This window comes from Poecile atricapillus, chromosome 5 (assembly GCF_030490865.1).
Source record: "Poecile atricapillus isolate bPoeAtr1 chromosome 5, bPoeAtr1.hap1, whole genome shotgun sequence".
NCBI lineage: Eukaryota > Metazoa > Chordata > Aves > Passeriformes > Paridae > Poecile > Poecile atricapillus.
Genome location: NC_081253.1, coordinates 24626617 through 24643650, shown reverse-complemented (window position 1 = coordinate 24643650; position 17034 = coordinate 24626617). Strand labels below are relative to the sequence as shown.

The 17034-nt window shown below is 37.0% G+C and overlaps 1 protein-coding gene across 11 annotated transcripts in view; it reads right to left on the bottom strand.

Annotated features, from left to right (window-relative positions):
- The window catches only part of ABI2 (abl interactor 2), a 65477-nt gene that overhangs the window by 29152 nt on the left and 19291 nt on the right, over positions 1–17034 (bottom strand). For 8 of the 11 annotated variants that reach the window (XM_058840242.1, XM_058840233.1, XM_058840235.1 and 5 more), the window contains exons 2-3: positions 9297–9464; positions 1900–2076 (exon numbers count right to left, since the gene is read on the bottom strand). In XM_058840242.1, the coding sequence (XP_058696225.1) occupies positions 1900–2076; positions 9297–9464 (345 nt within the window). The remainder of the gene's footprint in view (positions 1–1899; positions 2077–9296; positions 9465–17034) is intronic. The other 3 variants (XM_058840241.1, XM_058840239.1, XM_058840240.1) reach the window with 1 other exon arrangement.

Genomic DNA, 17034 nt, shown 5'->3' with positions numbered 1-17034 from the left:
AATAAAGAGCTATAAATAGGCAAATTTAAAGCTTCTACCTATCTCTTTTTCTCTCTGTTCTACAGCCAGAGATCTGATAAACTAATCTGTAGTTACTCAAGCAGAACACAAACAGGTTCATAAGCACAACTGGCCACCTTTTCCCCCATCAGCAAGAAAGCTGTTATTTCTTCTGTCCCAAACACAGGATTAACCTGATTGGAACACATTTACTGTCTTAAGGATAGCATGACTTCAAGTTCTCTGATTATTGTTTCACAAGGAGACAACTTTTCCAGACAAACATAGTGCATGGTAAATGTAATTTAAGTCTATCACAAGCATAACAAATGGATGCAAAACACGCTCAAGTCATCATCCATCCGATGAACTACGCTCTTTCAGAAGAACGTAATTCATTGCATCTTAGTATGACTGCAACATTGAGGTAAGTGGGATACCAATTATAATGATTGAGAGCCAGTGCTAAATAAGATTGTGCTGCAGAGCAATTAAAAACTATTCTTTAATGAGTTCTAAAATTATCTCCCTAAAACAAAAAGTGATGATTAAAATACTAGCAACAGCAATCCTACAGGTTAATATGCTCCATCCATATCCAGAAGGAGGTCTGATGACCTGCATAAATTCAAAATCAGTAGCAGATTTTAACACACAACTGGTAATAATTTCCTGGTCAAAACTGTAGTTATTAAAGTTTGGTACGCTTTTTTGTTTGTCCTTTTTAAAATCTGTTCAGAGGTTGATTCTTTGGGTAAGAAATGGGGGGAAGGAGACTTTCCATTAACAAACAGGATGTTGAAAAGACCTTAAATAAGACCTTAAATAAAATTCCTTGGGAAATAGATTTAAATCAAACTGCTCCGAATTTGAATTTTAAAAGTTAGGTTAAACAACCTATTGCCATTTAAACGGCCATCCAAGCAGACAAATCAAATACGATGACAGAGATATCCTAATCCAGTTACAAGTCAAGCAAAAGAAATTCTGGGGTACCTTGACTGGAAGAAGCATCTTACCTTACTGCTACTTAGCAGGTTTACAGATTCGTTAGTTTGCCTTGTAAAAATGACATCACTGTGTGTTATTTACCTTTCATTTCCTGGAACTTTAATACTGTCAGTGTTCTCATTTCCATAGTTGTTTCCCTGGCACCGCAAGTTAATAATGAGCTCATACCTGATAAGAGTGTGTTTACATTCAGGATGTATCTAACCACATTATATTACTGCTGCTCTGTACATCGAACAGCCACCAGGTGTGTCTCAGTCCGATCTCTGCCCTGAAAGTCCTTTTTTCCTAATCTTGAAATGGCAAACCAGCTGGCTTTAAACATGGCAGAAATATTCCCATCCCAAAACCCCATATGGCACAGAAGTTGTTGAGAGCTCCCTTTAACAAAGCACGTCACTGGGGCTGTGCATAACTGATGCTGGCAGAAAGAAGAAAAGGGAGTCCATAACACACCTCATGCGAACCCTTCCTTTGAGTAAGTGTTGAAGTAAACCAGTGGCAATTACAGCTGGATCACACTCTGTGGTACTAACTCAGGCAGAAAAGTGATGGTCATTAGCTCTCCAGTCCCCATATATATATCCGTGGCAACTGACCCAAACAATAATAGCAGCATCACACAAGTTGATATTCAGAATCAGTTTAAAAGGTGAGACTCACAGTCCCAACAAGAAATCAGATTCAGTGAGTTTGCAACATTTAGAAACACTGGGGCAAGAGAAGGGGAAGGCACAACTGGAAATCGGACAGAACTCCTCTCATGTTTATAGACACATTGTCCAGGCAAGGAGAAACTGGTATATTACCATGAAAAGCATCAGATAATTTTGAAAATATACAAAGACAATGAATTTGCAGTTTGGCTGTTTTAACAATATCACCTACCTTCACTCCATGTCCAATATCATCTAGAATTGTATAATCAATAGGTTTCCTGATGTAGCGAACTGGTCGCTCCAAGTTAGCTGGTGCAATGATTTTGTGAGTTCTTGAGGTGTTTTTGTTTGTAGTCAAGATACCAATTTCTCTTCTAGCAACTTTCTCTTTGTGAATGTCCACCGTCTACAAAAGACGCAGTGTATTTACTAACAGTGGTATGCATTGGAACACAGAGTCAGTATTAAAAAAAGTTAAATCAGTTCTAATGGTTTGAAAATCTCTACACTGTACTAAACATATCACTACATACTTATTACATCATCTGTCTTCAACTTAATGCTGAATTTGCCACCTCTAAAGCCACACTAATAGTAGGGGGGGTTGGATTTTCTGTTACCCTCATTCTTTCAGTTTCACAAAATTCCTTCTCCTTTCCATTCTTAGTAGTTTGCATAATTTACTGACACTGTTTTATAAGACTCCTTCACTTATCCTTTTTTATTTTACAACTTCTCTCTAAGCTTGTCTTTGACATAGGCTTCAACAAGATGAAGGACGTAAGGATGCCTTCCCAAACCTTAATTTTAAGACCTGAAAAACAAACCATACAAAGGTTTTCTTACACTGTAAAAGTTTGCTAAATTAGGACTGGTAATACTATGATAGAATAAAATTTCACTTGGACAAATCAAGGAAGTATTTCAGTCATTACAACTCACTTATCACAAAGCAATGATTATATTTTAGTATGTGTTCCATACTAATTAATCCACAATAAAGCCAGAGGTTAAGCCCATTGTCTTCCCTTCGGATGCCACGGGCCAACACTGGAAATCCCTCCCTTTATATATTAAAATCAGTATCACCGGAGAGTCCTTGGTGTAAGACAAAGTCCTGCTGAAAATTAATTGCCTAAAAACATGTACATGAATCTTGTTAGGTAACAAGTAAGAAAATGCTACCAAAAAGCCACTTATCTCTTCCAGGAAAATATAATCCCTTAAATCATGGGCCATGGAGTTCTTTGACTTATTTAAACCAAAAATAATTGCTTGTTCACAAAATAGCTTTCAATATAGGAAATTGGCTCAACTGTGAACAAAAGTTTTAGCTACAGGATGAAAAACAGAAGTAAAACCATCCAGAACCACCACAAGGATTTCTAAACACTCATAGATTCTTTTTGCCACTTTAGTGATTATGAATGGCACTAGAAACACTTTTCACAGTTTTGAACCAGGCTTTGTAGTAACTCGGGAACAGGTACAAATGAGAACTCATTTTCGTAACACACATTTTTGTCTATTTTATTTTTCTGTTGGCAGGCACCGGAGCAGTGGGGTTGGCTACACTGTTTTACCTGGCTGTTAGAGCTACTGATACCAAAACAAGCTAATGGAACCTGTGCTACTTTGAACAATCTTCACAACTTTTAAAATTACAAAAACAATTTTAGAAACCCCAACCAACCCACAAACTACTTCCAATAAGTTGTTTCTTTGCATTATTTCCAGAGAAGGATTTCCACAAATACCTGAAGCATTATATGTGAGCTTATAATATTATCATCAAGATTGCCTAGTATCTCCCAGCAACATATTTTCAAGATTTTGTAACTTTGCCAAAATTAAGCACTAGCTCCAGCTTTGTCATGCACATTCTGCCACCTCTCTTTCCACCTGCCTAGAACTGTAAGGTTTCCACTACAGGTACATAGCTATTTCTTGAAATAAAACTACAGAAAAACAGATTTTAAGGTCAAAATGTATTGGCAAAACTCTTTTTGGAAAGCTCAAATTTGTTGAGCAGTGATTTGAAATTTAATAGAGGTAGTTAAACTATCTGGGACATCCACACAAAAACCCACCCAGATTTGGCCAATATATAAATTCTGCATAAATGCACAGTTCACACAAGTATAACAGAAACATTTCTGCAACTACTTAACAACTAAATCACCCTCCAATGAATTTGCCACGGTCCTTTCTGAAGCACCCCGAGATGACCAGGACTACACATCTACCCCCAATACAGCAGTGCAGATCAGATCTTCACAGCTCTTACAGTGCTATATTTATGGTACAAGCACAAGTGCAAAGAGAGCACACCAACATTTTCCAGACCAGAGTACCTAAAGTACATCATTCTCATCAGGGTAAGCTGTAAGACTTCATCTACCATCTCAGGCTTTTAGCCCTTCTCTGTGCTAGACCTTTGCTTTTGCAGCATAGGGAATAGGAGTCACAAGTTCTGGAAAAGATGGTCTACAGCCTCCCCACCTCACCAGTCAGAGGGCACACAGGCACATGTGATAACTGTCTGAAGAAGCTGAAGATAGGTGACGGCAACAACTTGGGAGGACAGTCTCATGTTTTATACCACTGACACATTCAATCTCTACTGCAGCCTTTAACTGTGGTCTAGACACACCACTGCAGAATTGCAGACATGACTCTTGTACGTTCTTTGTCTCACAGGCCCCTGATAGATACCATTTGCTAGCATGTGAAAAAACTTCAGCAGCAATAGCAGCTGCACTTCAGGATGTACTGGAACATCAAAATCTTATGGGTCTGAATCTGCTCCTTCAAAACAGTTTCATACCTTGGGTATTGCACTCAGAGCCTTAATTTCAATCCACAAATCAAAAAGGAAGTTATTAGTGCAGGGTTGGCAAGATGATTTCTCATTTTCTATTTCAAGAGTTAGAACCCTTCAACTTTGAATATGTTCTCTCAGTACTTTCTTATGTAATTATCTACTAATACAATGAAAGTACAGATATTAATGCTCATGTTACTGTAGCAATGGTATCCTGGCACTATGCAAAGCTATTTCCATGAGTAAAGAGTGGGTTTTCAATAGGAGCCACAAGTACAACCAGCTTCCTTAAGGACTTCGGTGATTGTAAGGCATGACTACAGTAACAAACAATGAAGTGCATAAAACCCAATTAAAACTCATCTGGTGGGATTTCTCTTGCATTATGATTCAAAACATCTCTTCTAACTTGAATAGCTATGGAATGACTAAAAGTATACAAACTGCACCTAATTCTAGTCCACACACCTAAAATGGTATTGAAAAGCACTATGCTGGCAGTTTTCCAAACATTTCATTTTCTTGTTTAGTAGACTATGGAAGTCATGAGATCCTAATACACCCATAAAATAGCACAAAGTTCCATTAGTAGAGGGGGTAACAAACATTAACCTGCTACTGAAGAAAATGAAAACATTTATCCTCAACACACAGGTAATTATTACCTCCAGTACTAACATAAATCTCTTATCAAGGCAGGAGAATGCACCAAAATGTTTATTCATCAGTTTACAAAGTTCTAACAAGAAGTTTTTGGGGTTAGAGCCAGACTAACAAAACACCTGGCTTGAAAACTCTGTTGGGAAAAGCAGATGGGATACACTGTGCCCTTCTAAAACTTTAAACTCTGTTTTCTAACAAGAAATTGTGGACACCTGACAGCATTATTATGATTTTAAAAATTTGTTTCACATAGCTCCATTAGCTTTGGCAAAAGCTTTTAAGTGACAGTTTGTTAGAGGTTAGGCTCATTACCATCATCTTTTTGTACGCTTTCCAAGATCCCTGCAATACCCAGGGAGAGCAGAAGGGGAAAAATAAGTATGAACCACTGCATTTTTTTCTATTAGGAATTTTCTGGCCATTTTGAAACATCAGGTTTTCATACTGAATCAAACAAAGCCAATCTCAAGCTCTGCAAATAATAAAACAAAAAAACACATGAAAAAAATTCTGGGAAAGTTAACACTACTCACAAGTTCACTTAAGTCACTGAACTCATGAGTTTTGAGAAATATTCTCTTCTACCAGTAAACAAAACTTCTCAAAGTATTAAGTTAGCATTGAACTAACTAAAGTTAGTTTTGGTTGGGACAGAATTAATTTTCTTTGCAGAACGGGGCAATATTTTGGATTTTTGCTGTAAACAGAGCCGATAACTCCAGGATGTTTTAGTTACTGCTGAGCAGAGACTGCAGAGTCAAGGCCTTTTCTGCTCCCCATCCCACCCACCACTGGGTAGCCTGGGTTGCACAAGAAGCTGGGAAGGGACTCAGCCAGGACAGCTGGCCCTGCTGACCCAGGGGACGATGCTCCATGCGGCACCAGGCTGGGGGAGCCTGGCCGGGCACTGCTGCCTGGGGACTGCCTGGGCAGCGCTCAGCTGCTGCTGCTGAGCAACTGCCTTCATTTGCAGCCTTTCTTCTTGGGTTCTATGTCTCTCTTAAATATTAATTTTCTATATTATTATTATCACCATCACTATTAAACTGTACATATCTCAACCCACAAATTTTCTCACTTTCACTCTTCTGATTTTCTACCCGTAGCCTGGTAGGGGCGAGTGAGTGAGCAGCCATGTGGTGCTTAGTTTCCAGCTGGAGTTAAACCACAACAGCAAGCTAAAAGTCTAAATTACAGGGAAATTTCAGAGATAAGAGTCTCCAGAAGCCTTCATTTCTTCCTCTTCTCAAACCATTCTAATTTAAATTTATAAATCGTCAGTCTGTTAGTCTGGGCTTTTAAAATTCAGTTTCAAAAATCTTAGAAGAAAATGTTGCTTAAATATTGTATTGCTGGATGAGAAAAAACATTTCTCATCATACAAATATTAAAACCCGAAAATCTGCGGGATTAATTTAAAGAATTTGGATGTTAGTAAAATTTCACAGTGCCTGCTAACTTGAAAGCTGCAAGATAATTTTTTTAACAAGTATAAATATTTATACATATGATCTGTATTTAATACTTAAACTCTTAGTCAAATGTGAAACACTGTGTATCATCTAGTTCTGGACAAGGTTCAAGAAGGCAAGTAAGAATAGATTCATCAGCTTTCAGACCAAACCAAAATAATGCTAAATTTTAAACAAATAGGATTTAATCACTGTCATAAAAATAGTTTCAATAGTAACAATTTCCTTATTCACAACCTATATATAATTTGAAAAAGCACAAATGATTATCAGCTTCCTTTCCAGCTCTTTGAGTAGGCTGGCATTGAGAAGGAAACACAGAAAGGGATATAAATTGGCATTCTACCAATGCCAAACAGAAAACCAGAGCATTTTATCCTAAAAAGTTAATCACACCTCTCCCAGTCTGAGCTACTTGTACAGAACAAGCGCTTTGGGAAAAGTTTTCATACCAAGAACCAAATTATTCTGGTCCCTTCTTTGGAGAACATGTGGAATCCCAAACCAGAATTTAAAGCAGGATTCCATCCATCCACAATTTGCATGTAATGTTTTCTAAACTTAAATACCAAGACCTACTGACCAAAGCATTAATGCAAAAATTAATTTACCACCTGCAATTACCAACCTGCTTTCTGTTCTATGTTACTATGTTTCTGTTACTATGTTACTATATGACTTCATTTCAAGTCACGCTGACTGAAATCCTAATTTGTGGCAGTGAGGTATTACACCACAATGCATTTTCAGTTAGGAAATGCTCACTAAACTTTAAACCCAACATAAACACCAAGGAAACCTTCTGCAGATGAGGCTAATTTCAGAACCAAAACCAATAAATTATTTAATTACACAGAAAATGTGCATATTAATTTTTTTTTAAAAATAACCACGCAAATTAAGACAAGTAACACACTAATCTACAATATTGGTATTATGGGAGGAAGCCATTTCCAAACACATTAACTCAATAAAGTTCCTTGGATCAATACACTTCATGTATATAATATCCAAAATTTAAATACTTTCTGCTCCTCTGTTATTATTTCTTCTATGAAGATTTGGGGAACATCCTGCATACAGATGATGCAGTCTCAAACAACCTGAAATAAAGCACACAAAAAATCCCCCCAAACAAACTCGATTTTCATTTTTACAGTAGTATTTTAAAAAAAGACCATCACAGATATTTTTTTGGCTGTTGAAGCTCGTCCCATGAAATTCTGCAGATACATTTTCCTTAAGTGTTGGGGTACTGCTAATTTAGTGCTCTATTTTAAATAACTAGCTGAACTTTGTAAAGGTAAAAACAATCTAACCTAACTCTCAATCTGCATAAACGTCACCTTGTCTGGAGGAAAAAATTTAAAATGCTATGGCCCTTTCCACAAAAGCTACTTTACAGAAGCTGTGTGACAAAAATGAGTTTTCCACATTCATGAAATGCAAAATATACTGTCTTTTACATCAGGTTCTCAACCAACTGGAACACATGTGAGCTGGCACTAGCCTGTGAGGAAGTGCATAAACACACACAGCATATAGATATAGCACACAGGCATACACAGGGTAATTAATAATATTTTCTGGGGAGAAAAAAATTAGTTTACTTGTCCATGGATGGATTAACATGCAGCTTTTAGCAGAAGAAATCAAACTTTCAGCTTGTTTTTGATGCAGATTCATGAGACAACTGAGGCAATCTAATAGCACAGCACTATCAAAAGGGAAAACCCTCTCCACCTCTTTCTTTGTACTTGCCCTGGTATTCCTCTGATCCAATCAGAGGCAATTCAGCCCAGTAAGCCAGCATAAAATTATTCACCTCTTTCGCTGGTTCAAATAGATCCAATCCATCTACTTACTTGCTACCTTACACAGTCCCTACTTTCAAATGTTTTTCTAAATACTATAATATTCTTTATTTTAATATATATTATTGATCAAGAAACCCTAGTAGCCAAAATGTATTGGTCAACTAAGACACAAAATATTCAGTAAACAGACACAAAACCCAGAAACTGTTGTATAATTGTTTTAAATTTCTCTTTTAATCCATCAGTGGCTGGTAAACCTCCACTTTTATCTATCATTCATTCTCAGCCCATTCTGGCAGCCAAAATTCTCTCATCAATATGGCGATTGAACCCAGGTTCCTGATTATAGTAGCTTAGTTTATTGCTGCTCAGAAAAACTGCAAACAAAGGCAGGAGTTCTGCAGCCATACACAAATTGAAACATTAATTTTGGCTTTTGTTCATGTCACTGCAAAGTACATTTCATTAAGAAAAGCTAGGAGCAAACTATTTTTGTCATCCATGCTGTTGTCATTAGATGCCAGTATTATACCAACCGAAAAAGTAAAAAGGTGACAAGTACTGTTTTCCACCATCCATTTCATATTTTTTAGCATAATATTCTTTTACCATTAGCAATTTTTTCTGTACTTTTCACTTATGCAGAATGACCCCCTCTCCAAACATAATCTGGCTGCTTTGGTATGTAAAATGCTCATACTAACACTGGTATAGAACCACATGATGAGACCAAATCCCAGAATGAATATGAGAAAAAACCGCATCCTTCTGTTTTAAATTCTTCTCACTAGATGTCAGTTCAGAGTTTTACTTGCTTTGTAATATCAAAGGCAAAAGAAAAAAGTCTCACTTGTGAAATATGGTTGATTGAAGATTCCATGCGCCGAAGCTGGGATGCCTGGATATCCAGCATTTGGAGAACATTGTTGGCCAAAGTGTTGATCAGATAGGCTACGCTTGCTAACGACTGGGTTGTGTAGGCTTTGGTTTCTTCCAGGGCTCGCTGCTTATCTGCTGACTGAAAAACAGGAAGAAAAGGTTTATTTAGCACAAAGTCTTTCATGCAAAGATTCTTGGAATCAACTCTTTTTGCCTGCCTTTATAGACAACACATTATACAAGTCACACTAGTTCTAAATACAAGTTACTATTTTTCCACAAAAGACACTACCTTTGTATTTTAAGAGTTTCTACACTTTCAAAGAAGAATTAAGCTCCTTTTTTTCTTTAATATACTTGTATTTTTCTTGCCAAAAGTCCAACTTCTTATTCAGAATTTTAGCAATTTACTTAGCAAAGCACTCTGAGGTAACTATTAGTTATTTTGCCTAGATTTTATATGGTTTAGAACTGCTTCATTTTTCTAAACTTGGTACTTTGTTTATAACTCCTAACAGCCTACAAGCTGCCAAATACCATATTCCTTATCTCTCCCAATCATTTAGGCCTCATTGTTATCACAAATGATCATTCACAGTGAACTGTAACTACTCCCATAAAATGGTAGCTGAATACAATGTGAGAAGAATATTTAAAAAAGACTAAGTCCATGTTTTCTTCTTAAACACGTTTTGTACTTTTTCACATTGCCAATACTATTTTCTATGAAAAATTAATATGATCCATTTTTCTAGTAGTAGAGCACCTGAAAGTATTTAGGCTATCAATAGACAAGATATCCATTAGAAATTTTAAAATGCACATACATTTCAAACAGCATTAAAAACAATATGCTAAGAATCTAATTGTTAGGTTTCTGTGTTTCTCCTTGAAAAATAGTTAATATCACTAAGATGTAATTCAGTACAAAGAATACAGATTAAAGCACTGGTAAAACATACAACTAAGATGCTAAGAAACTTTCCAGTTTCCAAGGCTTCAGTATACAGTGAACTTCACCTTTAGGCGATCTTCAGCCATCTCACAAGCTGATGGTGCTGTTTCTAAAGGAATGGTTGATAAATGTTCTCTACTCCCACCTGTCATTATAATACTGTATTTCATCGTTTCCTTGGCTTTGTATATTTTCCATATGGGTTGGATATCAAGATTCAAGAAACGTGTTGTTAATAAAGAGGGAATGCAAAGCCATTCCATAACTTTCAGCACCAGCTGAATCTAACATCCTTTGTATTATATGTACTTTGAGAAACAGAGAAAGTAAGTATATCTGTATTTCAGGAAAACAATTCCTACAGCTCAATATGTTTCCCAAGACCTTGCAGTAAGATTCTTAAAAGAAGATTGCTAGCTTTCATAGGAAAAAAAAAAATCCCACACATGTAAACACAGACACAAGACTTCATTATATGCTCACATGAAAGATATCCAATACTTTTTCTTTCCTGGCAAGTTCCTGTGTCCATAAACAACACTGGTAACTTAACTGGGCAGTTAGCAGGCTACACTGGCACCAGGTCCTCATCTGCTAGGAAGGAGGAGAGCAGCAGCTGCTGTTCATCCAAGAGCTGCCTCGATGGGGGAGGAAGAAGGAAGGCTGCAAGAGGTGAGCGCTCTCACCATGTTTCTCTCCCATGCAGAAGACAAAATGAGACAAACAGAAGAAGGAACTGATAATTTTAGGAACTCCTCAGGGCACAGCATGAGGATATTCTCCAACAGAGCACAATTATAAATGCTGTCTTATATTCAACTATAAAGATGTTAGAAAAATGCTATCCTCAGATCTCATTTAAGAACTCATGACTTTTTACCAGCTGAGTAGTATGTCTTGTACATAAAAGAGCTTGAAACTCAGCTTAAGTACTCCCAAATGAAGGAACATCGAGCTCTGTACCTCTGTTCTCACATTGCTGGCTTGTAAATACACTCTTTCTTCCCCTCTCCCTGCTCATACCCCCAACTCAGCCTGCGCACTCCCCTGCAGCAGGCACGCTCCACAGCCATTCAAACCATTTCTTAGTGGCAATAATAAAAATGACCACAAGCTCTCCTGTTTGGCTCTGCAGCTGCTGCCAAGCTATTTATAGAAGCAGAAAATGCTGATTTCCATTAGTACACTGTATATCCAGAGAAGATGAGTATAATCCAGGAAACACAGTATTTTTTCATTAACAGACAAAGTGTTGGAGAACAAAAGGAAAAATTTCCTTAAATTTAAGTATTATGAGCCTCTGATATGGTTTTTCTGCTTAAAGAAGCACAAATACGAATCCATGTTCAGAGCTAGTCCTTCCAGGACTTTAACCTAATAGTTAAATTCAAGTCATGCCCAGATCAAACCAACAAGAAACTGACTTCTCAATGCTCAAATGCATTAAAGATCTCATAAAACAATACTATAAACTACTTTGAAACTGTTAACAGCACAAAACCCCATTTGATTGAGGTGTCTAATTCATTAATTTAGCTGGTAACAGCTGTGATTTGCCCTACATGTCTTTTTACAGAGCCCAAAATTCTCTGAGGCAAACTCCACTCACATTTGGCACATCAAAACTGAAGTTTGAACTTTCTTCCTGTGAAGAATCTGTTCAAAATAAAATGACTATTTGAATCTACTACTATCAATCCATTTCAAAAGAACAAAAAATAATTAGTGGCAGCATTTTAAAACAATCATGTTTACCCTTTCAAGAGATGAAAACTTGAATGACTCACAGCAAGAGTAAAAACTCTAGAATACTTACAGAAAAATCTTAAGTTCCCCTGTGAAAATATAACAATAAATGCCAGTTAAAATTAAACTTGAAATGATAAGTTGTGTTTAGCATGAAATCCATCTTTTAATTTGATAAGTAGATTTTCAGAGATGGTACCTTATGTGCTCCTATGTAACAAAATCCCTATTTATACTCCACATGGACAGCAAATTACATTGTTGCAAATGCTGCTGTGCTCACTGAGTATGAAATTATGTAAATAAAGGGATTTCTGCTAATAAGATAATGGTTTCAAGTCATCAGTAACAAAATTCAAACATAATCCTTGGCAGTCTAAGATCTGATACTCTTGATCTTCCTAACACCAAAGTACCAGCCAGTATGCTGCACATCAGACTTTAGGCAGAGAAGAAGTTATTCCAATATCCATATCTACCAAAATTCCCTAGTGAAAGAAAAAAATATCAAACTGGTAAGACTCTCTACAGTAGTTTAAGTCACCTATGGAAGATTCTTTCTGTGAAGAATACCAAAAACAAGAGAAACATGTTCTGTGGTCATTATAACAAAAAGACTTGTTCCTGAGGATACTTAAGCTTATTAACCAGAGTCCTTGAAGCCCTTCAGTTCTCAGAAACATGGTGTTCAGCATGATCAAGCACTGGTAGCAGTGTTTTCAGTGCCCTGACCTAAATTAAATACCATGAAGCAGACCTTTCAGTATCTCTCCATTTCAGTTTTTAAGTATCTTTAGCACTCACACACATAAAATTATGCATGTCTATGAAAAAATACAGGCTCATAACATCTATCCACACACAACTCCTAGGAAAGCAATGCTTTCAACCATTAGCTCAGTTTCATCTGCATTTTTTTAATGGATAATAAATTTCAGAAGTCAAAGCTATTGTCTGACAAACAAGTCTTCTGAAACACTGCCAACATAGGGATCCTCTCATTCCTAGACCAAACATATCCGTTCCATTGTCTATGCAGGGCCACATGGCAGACTGAGTACCTGACCTAGTTTAGAACTAACTTTAGAAACAAATGGTTGTTTTAAACTCCAGTCACTTCCATTATCTTTTCTGACATGCAAAATTGCAAACACTACCCCTAGCAAAACTATGTAGATGCCACAAAGAAAAAGCAAAGCAACTCAGTGAATTACGGTCTAAGCAACTGTCATGGTATTATGGAGACTCAGGATCTACTTTAATCAGCAGTACCTGTCACAGTAGATGTCCCCAACACCAAGTGCACACTCCATCTGCTGTAGTGAATTAGACCAGGCACATCTCACGTGAAAACCACGTGATCCATAAACCAAATTACAAGTTTTGCCTCATCCAAACCACTGCATAGCCAGAGAAACACCAGGAAGGATACAATCAAGAATACAAGGGAAGAACTACCCAGAGTTGTTGAGCTTGCAAGAAAAGGAACAAGTGCTGGAACATCACTACAGCTTTTCCACCCCTCCACTACCTATAGTTTTTCTTCACCCAAACTGTACAGTGTCCCATGTTTCCCTTAATATTTTTCCATTAACCGTGTTAAGAATGCTGCTGCGTCTCCACCTCTTAAACCTGTAGCTTCAACTTCTCACACAATGTTAAAATACTTGAGTATCACAGCTGGATCATCTTCACAGCCTTAAATAGAAATGTTTAGATCATGCCTTCTGTGCCCATGTTACAGAATTTCCAGGCAACAGCTTAGCATTTACTCTGTTTATCATTTTTCTCCATACAAGGCACACATCAGGTGTCCATGTGAGTCACAAGGCAGCATCCTTTTCTCCTGCTCTCAGCAGTAAGAGAACCATTTTGACTCACCACTAAGACTTCATCTGATGCTCCTGCCAGCCACATACAGAGTGGGGACAGCGTCAGCTCCTACTGGGAGATGCTCTCCCCACTGCAGCAACAAGCAGTTCCCCATGCACCTGGACACAGCAGCAGCCATGGCTCTGCCCAGCTCTCCTCTGGAGAGTGTTTTCCATTCGTGGGAAGCACCCAGTACCGCAACAGTTATTTTATCTCCACCAGAAAACAAAACAAGCTATCAACTACATGTAAATGTTTCACAGGATGAACCCAGCCCTAGCTACAGCACATACTACAGTGACTACACAAACTGGGGCTTTTAGGTAACAGGAGATCAAAGCCATTCAAGTCAGCTACAAATGCACAGACTTCACAGTCAGTCAGAAAAGCCATGTATTACATACACAAGGCAACAGTGTGTGCTTGCTTTCAGACACTGGAGAATTATTAACAGTTTCCACTTCAACATGCCAGTCCAACAATGGACACTAAATCTAACAGCTCAGGAATTATCATAAATGTTCACCTGAAAATACTGCTCATTTTTTATTAGACTGTATAAACCAAATTGCTAGCAATAGAAATTCTGTGGAATTCAACCTGCAGTAAATGTAAAGATGATTATTTTTCACGTCAGGATGCAGAGCCCAGGCACCACTTTTTCTTCCCACTCTGGAAGTTTCATTTACACTGCACAATTACATTACCAGACTTGAATAAGAAATAGCCTGGACTGCTGACTATAGAAAATATCCTTTCACTTTAGGAATTAAATGTCTCAGTGTTTAGTCTCCTGCCTAAGAAAGCACAAACTTTTATATTTATACAAGCAATTAAAAAACAGATTATAAAGAAGAAACTAATATTGAATGGGGCAGATGAGAAAATGAAACATGTAGTAAAGTATTGACATGACAAAATTGACAAAATGACATATGACAAAATTATTTGCCTATATGACTGGCAAAAGGAATTCTTACATGCATAAAGAGCATAAAATGCAGGGCTAGAAAAAAACCAAGAATTTAAGGCATTCTCCCACCTAAAGAGTGACCAGCCAAATCCTAGTGATAAGGTCTGTTATGCCCCTGTTAAAAACTTGAATAATTTTGTACAGAAAAGCAGCTACTAATGGATAGAGAATTTCTACAAAGAAACAAATGATGGCATGCAACATTAACCCTACAGTAAGATTTACAAAACATCAATCTCAGTAGCTAAAACTAGATAAAAGAAAAAATGCTACCAAATGCTCAGAATTCTACCAATGCTACCAAAATAGAAGGAAAGACTTCAAGAATAGCAACACATTAGGAAAAAAAAACAAAACAAAAAAACCAACCACATTTCCTATGAATTGGAAACAGCTCATAAAGACAGGTCTGAAGGTAGTGCATGAAACGATGCATTAAAAGCTACTGGCAGTTTACTTGGTTATTGTAACTAGGTTTCTTTTCTGCTACAGTTCTTAAAAAAAAAAACACCCAAATTTTTATTTATCCAGTAGTCATCATCCACCTGGAAGTTCACAATTCTGCAGCTGGGCTAACAAGACTTAGACAAATTCTACTGGATGAGCCAAAAAGTCTGGACCTATGAGTTGAGAAAGAAACTGTGTTTCTTATTACAGAACATTGGCACAAGTTGTTGCCTTCAATATCAATACAACTACAATAAAAAATTCTTCCAAGATTAATACTTAATGTTGAATTGAAAGGGGGTGAAAAAATAGAGCTTTTCATTCCTGAGACTACTGCCATTCATATCTTTTAGTAAACAGTGTTCTGAATGGAAAAAAAGAAATCTCAATTCATACTCAAATCAACTCCCCAATGTGCAGTGGATTTATGCAGTAATATTTAGGCATAAAAGTGGAAGCTGAGGTTGAAGAGTTTGCACCAGACTAACTACACAAAAAAGTATAACCAGAATATACTAATCAATTGCCCAACATAGAGAGCATCTATTCTGTTTAGTGAAAAAAAGCATACTTAATATATGATGAAAAAGTAATAGTAAAATTTTAAAACTAAGACAGAAGATTAGCTTCATTTAATCAATGTAACAGTTGTTTCTTTTGATTACTGTTAACACAAACCCAAGCTGGCATTTGTCCTATGACCAGCTAGCAAAACCCTTCAGGTTTCTGCTGAGGTTGCATCAGCTTCAAGAAGCCTCAAGAACAAAAGCTGCATGCTAGAGTTCAACAAGCTTGCATTATTCAGTTCAAAATGTGCCCAACTGTGATACTGACAAAGCACACTTCAGTTTTCCTGTGAAAAATAGATTGAGCTCTTATATCATCCTTTTCATTTTAATTGTTGCTGAATTCCTTGAAGTTACTGAAAGCCTCATACATAATTAAGTATTTTACACACTTTTATTCAGCTGCACAGATGGCATTTGCTCAGCCCATCCAAGTGCTTTCTGAGGTCCTTCCGTGAACTACAAAAAATGATTGAGAAGAAAACTGAGCATCATTAATCCAATAATTAAGTCAAAATCATGCCAAGAACTTACATAACTGTCAGTGAAAAATACAGTAGTTTTCTGTTTTAGCAAACTAGCTCATTAAAAACTTGATAAAGAATATCCCTCACTCCTCTTTCACTACCGGAACTGCTCATTTCCAGGACAAAAAACACGTACCCACCGATTCCTAAGGAGCTGGTCTCGAACACGCAGAAGAAACAGGCACAAAGCAGCAGACACAATCACTGACACGTTAGAACAGAAGGAAACGAGCTCTTCCATAGTTTCAGAAAAAACTAAGGGCCATAGCAATCCAAGGCACTTATTTCTGAGGCACCGGAGAAACCCCAAACTTCCCTTTTGGATGCAGAATAATCTATGTGTTCTATTAGTACACAGGGAAACTCAGTCTACCTGTTCTTTAATATAACCAAAATGGCACAGTACCTGGAGTTTGGAGTAGAATTTTTTTGTTCCTGTCAATTGTAATAGCATCATCTCTATATTATTCATCTCCATGCACAAACATCCATCTCTGTGTAATTGCTTATTCATAATTATATAATGAATACATATATAATTATTTCTGTTATTATTTTAGAATAACAGCCAAAAGGCTGATCACTTGATTACCCTACTCAAATGTATACACCTTTCTTTTAAA